This window comes from Anopheles cruzii, chromosome 3 (genome assembly GCF_943734635.1).
Source record: "Anopheles cruzii chromosome 3, idAnoCruzAS_RS32_06, whole genome shotgun sequence".
Taxonomy (NCBI): domain Eukaryota; kingdom Metazoa; phylum Arthropoda; class Insecta; order Diptera; family Culicidae; genus Anopheles; species Anopheles cruzii.
Genome location: NC_069145.1, coordinates 45,108,594 through 45,125,335, shown reverse-complemented (window position 1 = coordinate 45,125,335; position 16,742 = coordinate 45,108,594). Strand labels below are relative to the sequence as shown.

Below are 16,742 nucleotides of genomic sequence, written 5' to 3'. Positions count from 1 at the left end.
GTCGCCGCCGACGCCGCCAATCGATTATCGAGCGATCGCAGAAATATTGGCGTAAGTGCAGTGTAGTGAGGAACCAAGAGTCCGGCGGACTTAAACCGTCGGTGTAATTGCGGCCAAGGATTCAATCTTAGTGTCCGGATGCCTGGCTAGCGTTTTGGAAGTCTGTGAACAGAAAACAAACACAAGTCAAAACCTGTTGCCCCCCCGGGGTCCAGGTCCAGTGATCGGTTTCGGTGGAAAGTGTAACAACAACGATCGTGATTTCCGGAGCCAAGACAGGAAACCGTCGCAAGGAATTGATAACACTCGATATGTGCGTGTGTCGGTGCTTGTGATACGACCGACGAGTGAAGTGTGATTCGAAATGGGACGACCACGTCCAGTGTCTGCTGAAGGATCATGATTTATGTACCGGCCCCACGCGAGTTGGAGTTAAGCTAATTGGCCACAGTCCGAAAAAGGATACGCGTGTCGGGTGTTGGGGAGTCGAGAAATTCTTGAAGAAGTAGTTCGTGTGTACCCGTGCGTGTGTGTGGAGTTGTTTATCGGTCGGTCAGGAGCAAAATGCAGAAACTATATCCGGAGAGTGCGATCAACGCGACCGGTGGCAGCATGGTGGCGGTCGGTGGCGGCAACATGAGCCCGATGGCGGCCACGTACAGCAGCATGAACCCGATGGCCGGGATGTCGGTCGGCGGGATGACTTCGGTGTCGCCCCAGAGCGGTGGCTTCGGTGCATCGGTCCTGGGCAGCCCGGGTATGGGCGGAATGGGGGCGGCCATGAACAGTATGTCCGGGAACTGCCTCACGTCGACGCCGATCGGGTACAGCTCGATGGGTTCGCCGATCAGCAACATGGGCTCGTGTATGGGCGGAAACGGTATGAGCTCGATGGCGGCCATGTCGGCCGGATATGGGAGCGTGCCCGGAAGCCGTGAGGTACTGGGCGACCCGGGCTCCCCCAATTCGGCGGCCCTGCAGCGGGCACGGACCGAGAAGCCGGCGGCGACGTACCGGCGGAACTATACGCACGCGAAGCCCCCGTACTCGTACATCTCGCTCATCACGATGGCGATCCAGAACAACCCGCACAAGATGCTGACGCTGGCGGAGATCTACCAGTTTATCATGGACCTGTTCCCGTTCTACCGGCAGAACCAGCAGCGGTGGCAGAACTCGATCCGCCACTCGCTCAGCTTCAACGACTGCTTCGTGAAGGTGCCCCGCACGCCCGACAAGCCCGGCAAGGGCTCGTTCTGGACGCTCCACCCGGACTCGGGCAACATGTTCGAGAACGGGTGCTACCTGCGGCGCCAGAAGCGGTTCAAGGACGAGAAGAAGGAGGTGCTCCGGTCGCTGCACAAGAGCCCGGCGCACGGCGGTAGCCTGGACGCGGTCAACAGCCCGGACAAGAAGGATCCGAACGAGGATCATCACCACAGTCACCACGCTCACAGTCACCACCACAGCCACCGGGGAGCGGTTGGGGAACACGTGAAGCTGGGGACTGGGGACACTCATGGGGGTGGCGGTGGTGGAGGTGGCGGTATGCTGAATAGTGGCGGCCATCATCACGGCAAGGATGCGGATGCGCTGGCGATGTTGCACGCGACCGCCGACCTTTGCCTGGCGCAGCAAGCCCAACACACGCAGCACGGCGGCCCAACGCACCACCATCCGACGCATCACCACCACCACCACCACCATGCGGCCCACCAGCAGGCGTTGCAGCAGGAGGAGCTGACGGCGATGGTGAACCGGTGCCACCCGTCGCTGCTTGGCGATTACCACTCGGCGATGCACCTGAAGCAGGAACCGGCCGGATACACGCCCTCTAGTCACCCGTTCTCGATCACGCGCCTCCTGCCGACCGAGTCGAAGGCGGACATCAAGATGTACGAGATGAGCCAGTACGCCGGCTATAATGGCCTGAGCCCACTCCCGAACTCGCACGCCGCGGCCGCTGCCCTTGGGCAGGACTCGTACTATCACCAGAGCCTCGGCTATCACCACGCGTCGACCGGTACGACCAGCTTGTGACATCAGTACCCGCTGGCATAAGTGAGGTTGAAGAGCTACTACCACCTACTGGATGCCGGATCCACCACCACCACCACCACTCACCACCACCAGCAGCAGCTCCCCGAATCGGAGCAGCAGCTCCAGCTCCAGCAGCAGCAGCAGCAACTAGAGCACCAGCATAATCTCTCTCATCCGCAACTAGGTCGCCAGATCGATCGACAGCTTGTGTACCAGCGCTACCAGGAGCAGAAGCAGCAGCAACAGCAGCAGCAGGGCCTGGGGTTCGACCAGCAAGCGAGCAGCAGCAGCGCCTCGTCCACGTGCTCCCAAAGTGACGACACCACCCCGCAAAGTGTCACGTTCTAACCTTCACCCGTGGCCACGCGGCCGGCCGCTGATTGAGCAGCTCCATTTCGGGAGCCAGCGCCTCGAACCCGTTCGCCCACCCTCCCGCCCATCCGCCCAGTTGGCCGAGTTTTCGAGTGGCTTCGAGTTGTTGTGATTTTGTGTCCCAAAAAAACCAACGGAGACCCCGGAGACCCTCTCAAGGAGTGGAGCTTGCGGCGCAGTCACGCAGATGACACTTGTGCGACGGAACGACCTTCAGATTCCGGTCCGTCTTTAAGCCTGTCGTGATGGGGTATGATAGGGTTTTGGAATATTCACAAGTGCACCAGCCGGGAGGATGTAGACGATCACATCATAATCACCGTGCCGTCGTGGGCCTAACTTTTTCTCGCTTCTGGTCTTCTGGTCTGGTGAGGCACTATCAATCCGGGGGCCCCAAAAGAAGCGTTGAGCAAAAAACTGTAAAGCTCAACAACTCTGTCCCCCCGTCGGGATCGGGCTCTCGAGTGTCCAGCTAACCAAACTTACGGCTCGCGTCACGGTCGAAGCGCGGCTTGAATAAATTTCATGTTCACCCACACACCAGGGCACCCCAGAATGCCCGGTAGTTCCTTTTCGGCCTCTCAGCCACGGCGGTTCCGGTGAGCAGTGAGTTTCGTGCTGTACCTCTCCCTCTCTCGGGGTTTGGCCGTCGTTAACCTCCGGACCTTGTTGGATGGAGCAACCCGGGGCATGGAAGTCACTTTGCATTGCGTGGCTGTCGAGAGTCGTGTCGTGTGTGTCTGTCGGAGTCAGGCTACTCACACACTCTGAGGGGACACCGATGGACAGGGTAGTTATGGACGGGGTGGTGATGACCACCCAGCCACGCAGCCGCACAGCGCGCGGTTGGTTTTCGAACGGATGACCTCAATTTTATGCGGTACCTTGGAGGGCTCCTTGGAAGATTGGACGGAACGGAACACTTGTTTCGCGGCCTTACGCTTCTAGTATGTCCAGGGCCCATGGAAGCTTTATTGGTAAAAACATTATACACACACACACCATTCTGGAAAAGTTTTCGCCACGACCAGACCAGGGGACGGCTGGTCAGCTGGTTAGCTGGAAAGAAGTTTAACTTCCACAGACAGGCGCGCGCTGATGGGCTTTTGATTTACTTTCCCGAGTTGAATTAGAAATTAAACATGCATGATGCAGGCTGCGGAGTTGGTTCTCCCCGGTGCCACGTTCCATTCTTCCCAGCCCACCCCGAGTTCGGCCCAAAGAGAAAACGGGTCTTGCGGTCTGGGCACCAAACTGAACACTACGCCACGGGCTGGCACAGGTGTAAATTCGGATGCCGACCACGGTGCGTTCACGGTGTCCGAAAAAGCCGAAAACCGATGATGTTTAGCTGCGGGATGCTAACGAGAAACACCGAAAAACCGCCCGTGGACGAATTTTCGAGCGAGCGTGATACAATCCGCTCGCAATGCCCCGGCCCCGGAGCAAGGTCTAGTGAAAATTATATGCTGTCCGTTTGGGGTTTTTATTTCTTCGTTATGGACGTTGCTTTACGTTCGTTTACCACCACAATGTTACAATCTGCCCCGGTCTGTGTTGAGGCCGGACTAACAATGCGAAAAGATGGCGCCCCACTAGCTGGTCGGGTCCAGACAGAGAGAAGGGTCCGGATTGTGAGCGTTCCGGTTTCAGGTGGTCCAAGGTGTAGTTTGGGCTCAGGCAACTCTGCTGTCGAACGGGAGCAATCAAACGGGGAACTTTATTACACAAAATGACACTCGAAAATGACTCACGAAGGAAGGCGTCGCGAGCGGGATCTGTGTGCGCGGAAGTAGGTTAGGAGCGAGTAGGAGCGACACTACAAAGGCAAGCAATGTGCAATTAATCTCGTCGCAATGGCACGAAACGAAAAATCACAAATCGAATATCGACTATTAGTTTTATTGTAAAAACAGAAAAAAACCACACAACAACCTTATTTTATACTGCAACCTATTAAGCTCTCCACCAACTAGCGGTTTAAGCGGCTTCTTGCGGCGAAACAAAGAATTTATAAGAACGGTTAGCTAAGGTCTATGTTTTTGCAGCTCCAAGTTGTCGGGCGCAAGGATCGCTAAGGGCAGGGCTTGGTAGATTCTTGTGTTTCTATATTTTAATTCGTAGTTTTCCCCATATTAGTTTAGCCGTAGCTCGTTACGTTACAACAAAACGCAAGATTTTCGTTCTCGACATCCCTTTTGAAAAGTTCATTCCTAGTGCACAGAGCGGCGGAGCGGTAGTTGAAATAGCGAATAGACAAACCAAACCATACACACACAAACACACGCAACACCGACAGCAAGCTATAGTACAGTTTTAAGCAATTCCAACGAATCTGTGTACATATTTATGATATTTTCCCACTCGTGCTAAGGTATAACCCCCTTTTAACATAAAACAGACAGCAAACTGGCAAAGCAAATCAAACGGTACGCAAGGGACGTCGTCAGAAAGAAGTGTAGAAATTTAAATGCAACAAACAATTTCCTAGCCATTGGCGCGCGTCCCCAGGAGCGCACGCGCAATGGCGTGGCGCGGACACTGTGTTAGAAATCGGCAGATCGTCAGATACTACAGGCGAAGCATTGTGACAGTGTGGTGTTCCTGTGACCGACAGGATCTGACACCGCGAAGCGCGCGCGGGGAAACAATATTGGTGCGATACGATTAGCTAATAGGGGAAAGGACAGGCGGACACAATAAAACCCGTTTCGGTTTCGGTCTCGGACTTGCGTCTCGTTTTGAGACGAAGAACGCGTTTGTTAATAGCGTTTAGTTACTCTAGGTTACTCTATGATCGTTTTCGTTCTTGGTAACGGAATGTGAACGGAACTTGAACACTTCAATTTATTGATAATATTAGGAAAATACTAAATGCCAAGTGGAATGCATGCGAGACGTTCGCCGATGGGGCCCACTCCGTAGACACTCCGTGTGGGAGCACCCGTGGAAGGAGGAGGAGGAGGAAGCTATGACCAATATTGTGCAATGTACATACGCAATACATATGCAACTTGATGTGTATTACCTGCTATGCCGGTTACTTGGAAACTGAGGTTCCATCCATTCGTTTCAAAAACCCCCAGAACAACAACATTCTCCAACTCGCCCGAGTCACTAAATAGCAAGCAAGGACATGGTGAGGACAGGGACCGCGTGTAGAGTGCATGGCTATAGTGTGGAGGTCCCCGAAATGTTGTTGAACGGTCCATCGGAAGTGGCATTATCGTTTTAAGTGCGAACTGTGCGAACTTTAGCGGCATCATGCGTTTCATTCATCGAAGCATACGCAAAAGGAAATAAAAGATAATAATAAAAATAAAAAGTGATCTAAAAATAACTCTTTGAAATTTTAATCTATTTTCTGTATCTGAGCAAAAGGCGGAAAATATCACCATAAGCATGGATTGTGATTATTTCGAAATGATGGACGAAAGAAACGATTTATTTGTTCGGCTGCCTTGGTGTGTTGCTGTGTCACGGTGACCGTGTTCCGTTCCGGATTGTGCCCGGAAACTCTTTTACATTTCCCGTGCCTCTCAGGCTGAAACTCTCGAAGGTAAATCGATTGGGGCCGTAGCACAACTGTACCAGCCGACCCGGCTTCGCTCACCCAGACAACGACGACGGTGAAAAGACGGAAATTTATCTTACTTTAATATTACAGCCAGCCAGTAAGGACCATTTCGAATGGCAGCCTCTGCTCTCCGAAGGAAATACGACCACGATGATAAGGACAAACACAGCACGGAGAGCGAGACAGCTGTAGACTAGCTGACCTATCCTTAGCGGACCAACATTCTCGGCGGACCGCTTCCGGATCCGGCGACATTGGGTAGACGGACGCGAGTGCGGCAAGAGTCGAAACACCGGGCGTCCCGGATAAGCCCGGAGTCGAACGCTGCACACACATAGAACGTGCTGCCGTCCTGGAAGGAACCGGGCCCGATTTTCTTCTGAGTGTGTATGAGTTACGGAGCATCGGCCCCGGGGGGAAAACGAAGCGAACCCAACGTTTGTGCGAGTATTGGTGCAACGCCAACCAGCAGTCGGCCACATTTTCTACCTCGGACGAACGGAGGAATTTTTCCCGGGAAAACCCGCACGATTCGTTGGCGTACGCCGATGAATGGCGTGGATTTTCTCTCGCGCGTCCATTTTGTATCATCCGCGGATAGCGCTTGTCAAGGGACAAACGCTCCCCCGATGCGCCGCGAAGGGTTTTATGCCGTGGGGCGTTGGGGAGGGCCAACGGAGTGTCTGTGTTGGTGCCGATGCTCAACACCACCATAGCGCGATATCGGTGGAAGGCCCCGATATAGTTGTGTGTCTCATTACAACCGGAGCCGAGCCATTCCGCCGAGTCTGTGATGGTGATGGCGCTGTACGGTATAAATATTGATGGGAAAAATCAATAAAACCCGCCAAAAGAGACAATTCGTCAGCGCACCGCCGTGGGCTGGTGGATGGTCGATGGAACATCGTACAAAATAATGGGAAATTACTTTCGCATTCATCGCATACAACGAGCAAATGGACGTTGTAACTAGTTAAACATAGCTAACGAATAACGGGCAGTGCTTTTTTACGATAAGTTATGATTTTTCCAGATGTAACCCAACCCGTAATGAATAGAACGACAAACATAAAATTATTTCAGCGTTAATTCTTTGTTTGTCAATCGACAAAATAATTAATAGTTAATAATAAATAATAGTTTAACCCAACTATTGCTTTAGTAAAAAGTTTCGGGTCCCGGTGCACCGGTCTTCGGTTCATATTGGTCCACCTTCGTCCTTCAAACGTAGCATCGAGTACGGGGAATATGTGCGGCGCCATATGCGCTGAAGTGCACTGTATCACTGTAATTGTGTATCGGCGGCCCTTAACCGGAGCACAATAAGCGGGGCAAGGAAGCGATGGGCACAATTATACAACAAACCGCAATCGATAACGCGCGCAAGGTCCCGTCCGTCACAAGAAGTGGCCGCGAGCACGAAAACAGTGCGCATGGAGTGCAACCCAATTATTTAACGAGGAAATACTTCAATCCTTTCCAGAATGAAATCGAGCCACTTCAGGCCGTTGGCAGGAGACAGACACTTGGTTTGGCATTGTTCGGGCATGTCTAGTGTGACTTTAATTTTATTTTACTTTTGGTTTTTGGTGTAGTCATAGTTTATATAAAAGAATACCTTTATTTTTCGTTCGACTCCCAGCAAGATGAAGTTGTCGTCGCTTTCGAAGGTGGACACCCTTATCTCGACTTACCTCGCGAAAGGGTCGTCCGTGTACGAGGGCAAGCCTATACATACAAGGACCTTCCGTTTTAATACGATTTTGTGCTCGAATTATGGACGCCTCACAGGGTTGCAGTGTTGCACCAGAGTAAACCATCACCGCTTATCGCAAACTATCATAAATTATGTCCTAAAGAAACACTGCCGCAGTGGGGAACAGTTGGTTTGCATTGTGTGGTTGTGTTTTGTGAACTATTTGTAAAAATAACACTTTTAAAGCACCAGAATAAGGAGTTTATTTTGAGTGAAGCACAAACAGAGCACGATACGTTATCAGCAGCACCAGGTTCTAGATAGTTTCTCGTATTCATCCGCGGCATTCGAGCTATGAATGGTTTGCGGGCCGGACAGTAACACGCTTGGCGTTTAAAGATATGTGCCATGTGCGCTTAGGATGGTGAATTAATCCTAGCGCTCCGGTGAAAAGCACGCACACGAGAAGGCAGCCATCGCCCGGCGCAAGGCAGATATTGCGTAGACGGCGCATTACTCGCATCGGGCCTTGAGAGCTTGAAAAATGCATTGGTTCGGATTCATTTTCGTAAGCAAGTTCGCCACATCTTTAGTGATAAGTTGAAAATTTTCGCTCACTGACGCGTGTCTACGTGATTTCTTTCCAACGCGGAGGCTTCGCAGCTTATGATGGCAGGCTTCAGGCGTACGGCATTCGTGTTTTTGGCCGTAGTTTATATTTAATCAATTCAATAATTTAGAACAATCAATCGATTTCGACCTGTAATCTTCCTTTCTGCAGTTTTCGTAGTATGTTAAAAAAGTACCGGGAATTTGTGATTTTAAAGAAAATCCTTAATTCGATGTTCGATATTTTTGTGGCGTTGGATTGCTACACATGTCAGTGACTTATGGTGAAAGGTTCTGCCATTTTGAGTAATCAGTCAATTTTTTACAATCGAACATCGAATTAAGGATTTTCTTTAAAATCACAAATTCCTGGTACTTTTTTTTTACTTTTTGTTTTTTATTATGTTAAATAAAGGAAAATTGATAAACAATAAAAGAAAACAGATAAGATAGCTAGTTGTACTTTTATTGTTCGATAAACTATATAAATAGATCCTTTTCCACCGGAATTTTTCGCACATTTGATTTTAATAAAGTATATAAAATTATCTAACCATTTGGTGTGTTGACAAAGCTGAATCATTGTGCGAGACAGGACGCGTCACATCGATTGATAAGCCCATCGTTGGACCAACTGCGGAAAGTGACATTTTATGTTAAAACGATAGGCGCCCCTCGTTAGTGTGATGGGCCCGAACATCATATGGGCTACTCATCGTTAGCATCGATAGCAACCCCCCGGGGGCAGTTTGTTAGCAAGTCCTCGGCATTCCTGTGCGGCGCTACTGGGCTAAGCCCAGCCCATCGTTGGCTCCCGCGTCCGCTTGCGGCGTCCGAAGATTGCGGAAACCAAACATATGCCCCGTGATCCGGACTGCGACATCAACACGACGGGGCAACCGAGCCGGGTTCCGCATTACCGGACCGGCTATCGATACTCTTTCGACGGTCCGTCCGGTTCCGGTTTATGGCGAAACATTATTCAAAAACCGCTGCCAGCATCATCCCTCATTCTGCCAAAAAACCTTTTTACGGCCACCGGCCACCGGACCGGCAGGACCGAGCCGGGGATCGCAAAATTGCAGTCGTTTTCCGGGCCCCACACTGCTCCGGAGGACTCTGGACGCGGCGCTGAAAATTTATGATGACATACACATGAAATAATGTAGAAGGTGTTTGCGGAGTGATAAGAAAATTTCGTTAATTTCCATTTCCCGAACTAACGGCGGATGCCAAAATGTGACATCTCTGCTGGGGCCGGCTGCTGACGCTTCACCCCGCCCCCCCCGGGTCCCGGGAAAACCGGAGCGCTCGTTAGCGTTTAAATAAATGTATGCAAGTGTTCGATCCCGCGTTGGTCGACTTCCGCCGCCCGAGCTACGGGCCGCCTCGACGCGACGTGTGACAATGCCGCTGTCGTGGCTTTCGTGGCGAAACCGAAAAAGCTGAAAATCGAAGTCACTGATTTTATGCATAATCATAAACCCATTAACATATCTCCGGCCCAACCAGTCCGGGACCTGCTGCTGGCTAGCGGGCGATAAACGGCTTCTTCGCAACACTGTCGGCACTTTATGACGCCCGCCAGGATCGTAAACGGATCGACATTTACGCGTCAGCGTGAAACCGTTTCGTTCCCTGGCGGCCGGCAGGGATGCCGAGAGATGACCTGATTAATTCACCTTTTGCGAGAGAATAAAGTTACCGAAACGACTGGACATGAAAATGTTTTACACGATGCGGCGGGTTTTGGGTTACGCCAGGTGCCCCGGAGGAACGGCTGTTAATAGGTTCTAATGTTTTCTAAACATCAAATGACGGAACAGAAACCGCGCGCATATTGTTTAGCAATGACAAACATGCTTACTATCGTTTAACATTCGAAAGACAGTGATTAAAGGGTGCTCATGACAACAGAATGTATTTATAGCGTGGCTCGTGGCGCAGCGTCCACTCCTGCCAATGCCGATAATTCGGCAGGCAGCGAAGCGATGAAAACAGCATGAGCTTGAGAAATGGTGTTAGGTCAGCTAAATGGCTCACGTGGAGCGTAATGGGAAAAGAATTCGTAACCGCCGGCCGGTAATTCGCCGCCGCGCAATGGTGAATTGAGCGTCCAAGAAGTGATAATTAGGCAAACGGGTTTTCGCTCCCAGACGGCCCGTGTCCCTCTTGTCTTCATCGCGTCAACTTCGCGTGTGGCACGGCACGGCGCGGGTCCCGGGCAGACGTGCTAAATTAGCACCGCGATATTCGAGGGCCATCCTTGCTGAATAAACGCGCACACTGGACACTGATCTCAAGAAACCCTACTTACGACCGCCGTGAGTACCTCCGGGGCGGGACGGCATTCCTGGAAGGCTGTGCGCGAATTATTCTCTGTCTCCCCGCGGCGGGGGAATGTTCTGCTCCGGGCGGACAACAATGGCTGGTGGTGATCGCATCCGAGCCAAATTCCACCGTCTAGCATCTTCTCGCACCGCTTAAGCTTGGTACGGGAATAAAGATAAAACTGTCAACTCTCGGCCCGGTCAGTCAGTGTTCAAGTGGACACTTTACCCTGATCTGACTGACCGTCAGATCTGACAAATGCATCCATTCAAGCTGTGGTTCCATTCATAAAAATCATAGCTCCCTGCTCCGTGCTCATTGTTGGGCGAGAAACACGTGAAAACGTGGTGATTAAACCGCGGCCGTTATGTGCGAGACATTGTTCGCCGTGGTCGGCGTGCGGTCAGCTTCCTGACTGACTCTCTCCGTGGGCCGGAATGCGTCGGTTGATGGAGTGGAAAAATAGGACTTCTTCGGTTGGTTTGGCTTGAAACCTGTTTTTTGCTTGGGCCAAGTGCGGACAGCACTCGTGGCGGAAGAAGGTGGTTTCATTCAATCCGTCTGCGGCGGTATCTGCGGTGCGACCCCACGACTTTGGTCGAGCTTGAGACGGGGCAGTCTTCGAAACGACCAACGGCTACACTTGGTGCTGCATGGTAATGAGACCGGGAAGGTGCGCGTCCGGGAGCGTGCGGTCGCGGGCGGTACTCCTGGCGGGCAGCAAAGAAAGTACTCGATGGATATTGAAAAAGTCAAGATGGTCAGCGAAGATGTGTGATGAGTAAACTGTAAGTGACACTCTCGAGAGGTATTGTTTTGGTTGCGGTTGCTTCCGTTGCGCCCACGGCAGTCAATGGCTGCATTTCCGTTTTACAGTATCCCAACGTGGGAGTCACGTTGAATTGAACGTTAGCACTTTTGGAGTTCCTCCCAACAGATGTCAGTTTATGTCGTCGACCATACTATTAATTTAGTGTTAAATGGTCAACACTTTTTTACGATCTCAATAAAAGCACAAGCCGATCACACCGAATGGATCGGCTAATCGCAGCGTTCCAATCCGTAAATCGTGCCAACACCGGCGCCGTAAGGCGTAAGGCGCTTCAGCTTTCACCTTCGCTCGGTACAAACGTGCAATTGTTGTCGCAAGGTGACAATTAAAACATGCCTTCAAGGCACCAATTGTCACTTTCGTTAGTAAATAGTCACCCGTTGGTCAACAAATCCCTCCCGCCGGCGATTAAGACCGACGATTGGTTAGTGGCCGATGGAACCTTTCGATGGCATCAGAACGCCGTTGGGCTCCGGAGTGCACCGAGGTCCGGTAGTGCGCTGAACCGAATCGAAGATTCAATGCCAATGTCATGGCTTCGGCCTGGTTGCAAGCGGAGCTGCAACGTGTCCCGCGTCTTTACGCGTCCTTCGCCGCCGCAGCACAGCACGCTACGCCGCAGCAACAACCGACGGTGGCAGCAACTTTATGAAGAAATCAAACAAAAATCGATTCTAAATCAAACAGAAAATGTTGTTTATCGACAAATACGCTTCGCAGTTGTTTCTGTCCATATCTTGCGCCCTGTTTGCTCTAGATGGTGCCATTGGGCTGTCGTCATAGTCTACGCGTCTACTCGATGCGGAGGACGAACAGCCGTCGTGGTAGATTACGGTGCGGCCGAAGTCGCTACTATCGTCGACGAAGCGGCCGCTAGAGGGCAGGTTGTTTCTCCGGTGCTTTTTCCACGGCCCAATCGATCGCATCCCTTTCACCGGAAACTCTGCGGTGGCGATGTGTCTGAGTTTACTTAGAACAAGCGAGCGAAAAACTGTTCATTCGCCACTTTCGAGCAACTGTTGAGCTTCCATGGTTATGATTAAAACATGAAGATTTATTTTAGACATAACCTGTCGATACGATTGAAACACTGGACCTCTTCAGGAACCTCACGAAACGTTGGCTACGAAACGACTGAAAATTATTGGTTTGATGAAGTCTCACTTCTTCTGATTGTTGCGTTAATCTAAAAGAAGTTGATTTAGAGACCACTGTGATATCTCCTTAGCAAACATGGCAAAGAAAATGCTTAGCTTTAGTTTCTTGTGAGACCGAGAAAATGCATCAATCACACACCGTTTAAGTAAATGTTTCTGACACTTGTTCGACCGAAAGGAAAAATACGAAAGCCTGCCCTGCCGCAACTGCATTCGCAACAATGCTGAACAACTAGTGCGCAAACACACGGGCTACGACACGGGACGAGTTGTTTTCTCCGGCAGCTTTGGCTGTGTGTTTGGGGTTTGTCAAGTTTACCTTTCCTTTTAATCGCATGCATCAAATGCCCTGGCTTATAGTGTTCGATGCTGATAGTGTGGACTGTGTGTGGACGCCCCGATGTCCTTATCCGGGCCAGCACCGTTCGTTTGATCAGTTGGTCACGGCGGTCGGCATGGTCGGCCGGAATTTCCATAGCGCTCTCCCAGAAGACGTCGAACAAGTCAACAAAAGGAGAAGATAGAGCCGGGCGCTGAAGCTGAAGGCTCTGGCGACCGACCGAGTGTGCGAAACGGGTTAAGCGAGTGACCGAGACGGAACAAGGTTTTCGAGGCGCATATACGAGGGACGGAGCACGAGGAAAATTTCCAACACAAATATTAGTTCAATAAACAAAAATTTCCAAATAAACTGGAAAGGTGATAAACCAAATCTTTATAAAATGACTTTCCTACTCGATCTATTACCCGAACTCGAGTCGGATCTACCGGGTGTCGGGACTTCCGGGGCGATGCTTTATACGAAAATGGGACAGATCTGTGCCGTTTAGTGGTTATTTGTTTTCCGTTTTCGTTTCCGATAAGACGGTGTGGGGAAATGCTTCGTTTGCGATGCAGTTTGCAGAAACTTTGTCCTGTTTACACTAGATGGATGTTCGAGGGCTTAAAACGACCCAAATGCATAAGCTAAAGATACTTACAAATACCCACACGTTGAAGAAATGGAAAAATAAATTACTTATAAATACGTTTTTACATTAAGCAGCTATAAACATGCTTGTGACATTCATAGAAAACAGATTTAGTAAGTAATTTATTCCAGCACTCGATTAAAAAACGCACAAGAACATACAAAAAAACATTGAGCGAGGAGTTCGCCTGCGAGCTTAAAACTTTGAGTCTAATTAATTTGTTTTAAATTGAATTTGCAACCGATAATCGAAAACGGTCGTTCGATCGGACAAGATTAAACCAAACATTATCGTAACCTTTTAATTGGTGATCGATTAAGCGAGCTAATGAACTACTTTTTGCTCTTTCGAACGCAACAAATGAAAATTAAGCTTTTGGCAAGAAACAAGAATAATTCAATTTGCGCTGTCTGGCGTGTCGGAAGATGGTAGACGTTTTTTGTCACCAGCAACCCTCAGTTTCGCCTCGATTCGACTCGAATGGAAAACCGAGCAGCTCGGGCAGCCCCATCACGGTTACACGGTCCATCGCCAGCCAGTGTTTTGTCGATTTCTTTCGATCTTCCATCAACTCATTGTTGCGTCTCGAGTTGAGCTGTTGCGACTTGATTGGTATCGCTGGGAAGGACCGCAAAAAATTTAATTTAATTTCGATTGATTTTCATTATCGTTTCGGTGTCGTTAAAATAAAGAGGTTCATTTCACGACGGTTGACAGCATGCGGAGCGAAGGTAGAGTTCGATGGTCTTGGGGAATTCCTTTGCTATGTTAAAAGTAAGTAACAAAAATCGTACGTGCGTGTGGTCGTACAGCAATCGAACTCTGAGAAATTCACTCATGCAATGATTCGGTTTTTCACGACGGACTAGGACTGTCGATCTGCGTTCGAATATTTTCCCAACGACAATGTTGCGTCTCGTGCGTAAATATTTTGTCACATGCAAATTGACACAATTTCACACCTTATTCGAATGATTCGGCTGAGTCTCCCCTTGTTCCGTTAACAATTGTTGGCAAATCAGGCAATCACGTCGGTGTGCACTTCGAAGTAACGGCGCTTGGCATGGAAATTAATCAGTCATCTTGAAACGGGCACAAATCGACTAGACTTTTGTGCGCCCTTGGCTCTTGGCTTGGTCTTTCGCCGAACAGTCGACGTGTGAAAGGTAAACAGTCATCATTACCATTCGCCATTTTGAAATGAGTCTCCGAACAAAGAACGAAACATGGTGCACTCGTATCGTGGCACGAAAAAGCTTACTTAGCACCAGGTTCGTCCACAACGCTGTAAGGCTGCACACCCAGGCCGGACATGCTCGTTTCGGCCCGTCTCAACTACATCACCGGCAGACTCAGGTTTTCGATCCGTCCGGTCCGGACACTATCCAAACACACACCCAACACCCAAGTAATTATCGTTTATGCGTGTTTTCTCCGTCCCAGCGCCCAGCCTGGCAGGGCCCGTTAAGCAACCCGTCGGCCACCGGCAGTCGACGGTATCCTTTGTCCGAGGCTGAACCGTTCGAAGGCTGTGTGGTAACAGTGACAGTTTTTCGATGTTTGTTGTACGGTGGATTGCAACGGCCCAGGCATTGCACTTCGGCTATTCGGAACTGAGTGACCCGCGTGTCCCAGTGCGTGTCGCTTTATGATATGAAATTTTACACGTGACCAGGAGCCTTCGCTATCGAAACAATCGGGCAAGATCGAACTGGCAGTAACACGGTTTTAATTAGTGCGTCCTTTCCGGATGGCTCAATCGCGGTGGTCGCTACCTTCGAGTGTTTGGCCGACTGCTTCGTGGAAAAGTGATGGAGCACTTGCTCTGAATCCTAGTCCCTCGCAGCGGCACCACGGGCTCTCAATCAACGTTGGATAATATTGATAAATCAAGCATTCAAAAAGTCTGATTATGCCGGCAAACAAGCGCCCCGCCGAATGGGGACGGAATGCGTCAAATTGACATCAATCGATCGATCCGAGTGCCGCCTCCGAAAGGCTGCGAAGGATCAGGCAGAAGGGCACATTTGCCGCACGCTCCAGGTGCACGCTTCATCATGCAAATTGGTTCGCTCGAAGCTACTCCTAGCCGGGCGTCGGCCGAGTCCGCGAAGGCTCGGTTTGGCCGGACCGGAAAGTTTTGGCATTTTTCCAACCGGATTCGGTGCACGGTACTGAAAACGGCCCGGGGCGCCATTTTGTCCCCGGCAAGCTCATTTTAATTTTATGTTTTCTCCAGCGATTTTTGCGCCATCCTCTGGTTCCCTTTCCTGGGTTGGGCTGAGATTGCTGCCGAGCGCTTCCTTTCGCCATTCCGTGACACTTGTCATCGCTTCGCACGATCGCGGAGTGATTTGCACGTCGTCGTTGAACCAAGCCGCACTGACGCTGGCTGCTGCTGATGATGATGATGATGAACGAATGTTTGCACATTGGAAGCAAATTCAATCAATATACACGTTTTCTTTTGCGAGACGATGTGTCCCCCTCGGTGACGGTGAAAGTCGCCAGCGGATTCGAGAAGGCGCCAACGGTGAACCGATGCGACAGGATTCTGCCGATGCCAGGCAGTCACTGAGTCCGCTGATGGAGTGTGGCATGCACGACAGACTCTTCTTTGATTGGGTGATTAATCAATCCGTTTATCGATTGTTTCAGAACATAAGCGAACGACGGTCAGTGGAAAATAAAGCGGATATGAAGCTGGCAGTGTGGGTGTGAAGGTCTCAAGCGGTTAGGTGTCCGTGGCTGGGATCCACCGTACAGTACTTGTTTGGTTTATAATTAAATAGGTGAATCAATGAATATTAAAAATACGTACGTACGTTAATAATTTAGGCGGTGTTGATTATTGCTGCCGATTGCTTGCTCGCTTTTGTCGAAAATACGTGTAATATCCCTATCATTTTTACCACTAATACTCAAATGAATAACTAATTTACGTTATCAATTGCTTAACTTGAGATATTTAAAGGGTTCTACCATATTTCAAGTTGAGAAACAGCATGAATTCTTCAATGTGCGTTATTAAGTTTTAATTCTGCATTTTGAACATGAAAACATGTAAAAAATCACGTGATTATTGCTCATAAATTAAAAAAAAATGTACTCTAGTTGCTTTATTACCGAGCAAAACGAAGGAAATTGGGGTGAAAAA

General features: G+C 50.0%; 1 protein-coding gene across 1 annotated transcript; it reads left to right on the top strand.

Annotated features, from left to right (window-relative positions):
• Nucleotides 1-564: 564 nt before the first annotated feature.
• LOC128272503 (protein fork head) lies at nt 565-2,040 on the top strand. The gene has a single exon (XM_053010326.1). The coding sequence runs from the start codon at nt 565-567 to the stop codon at nt 2,038-2,040; it is 1,476 nt and encodes a 491-aa protein (XP_052866286.1).
• Nucleotides 2,041-16,742: the final 14,702 nt, after the last annotated feature.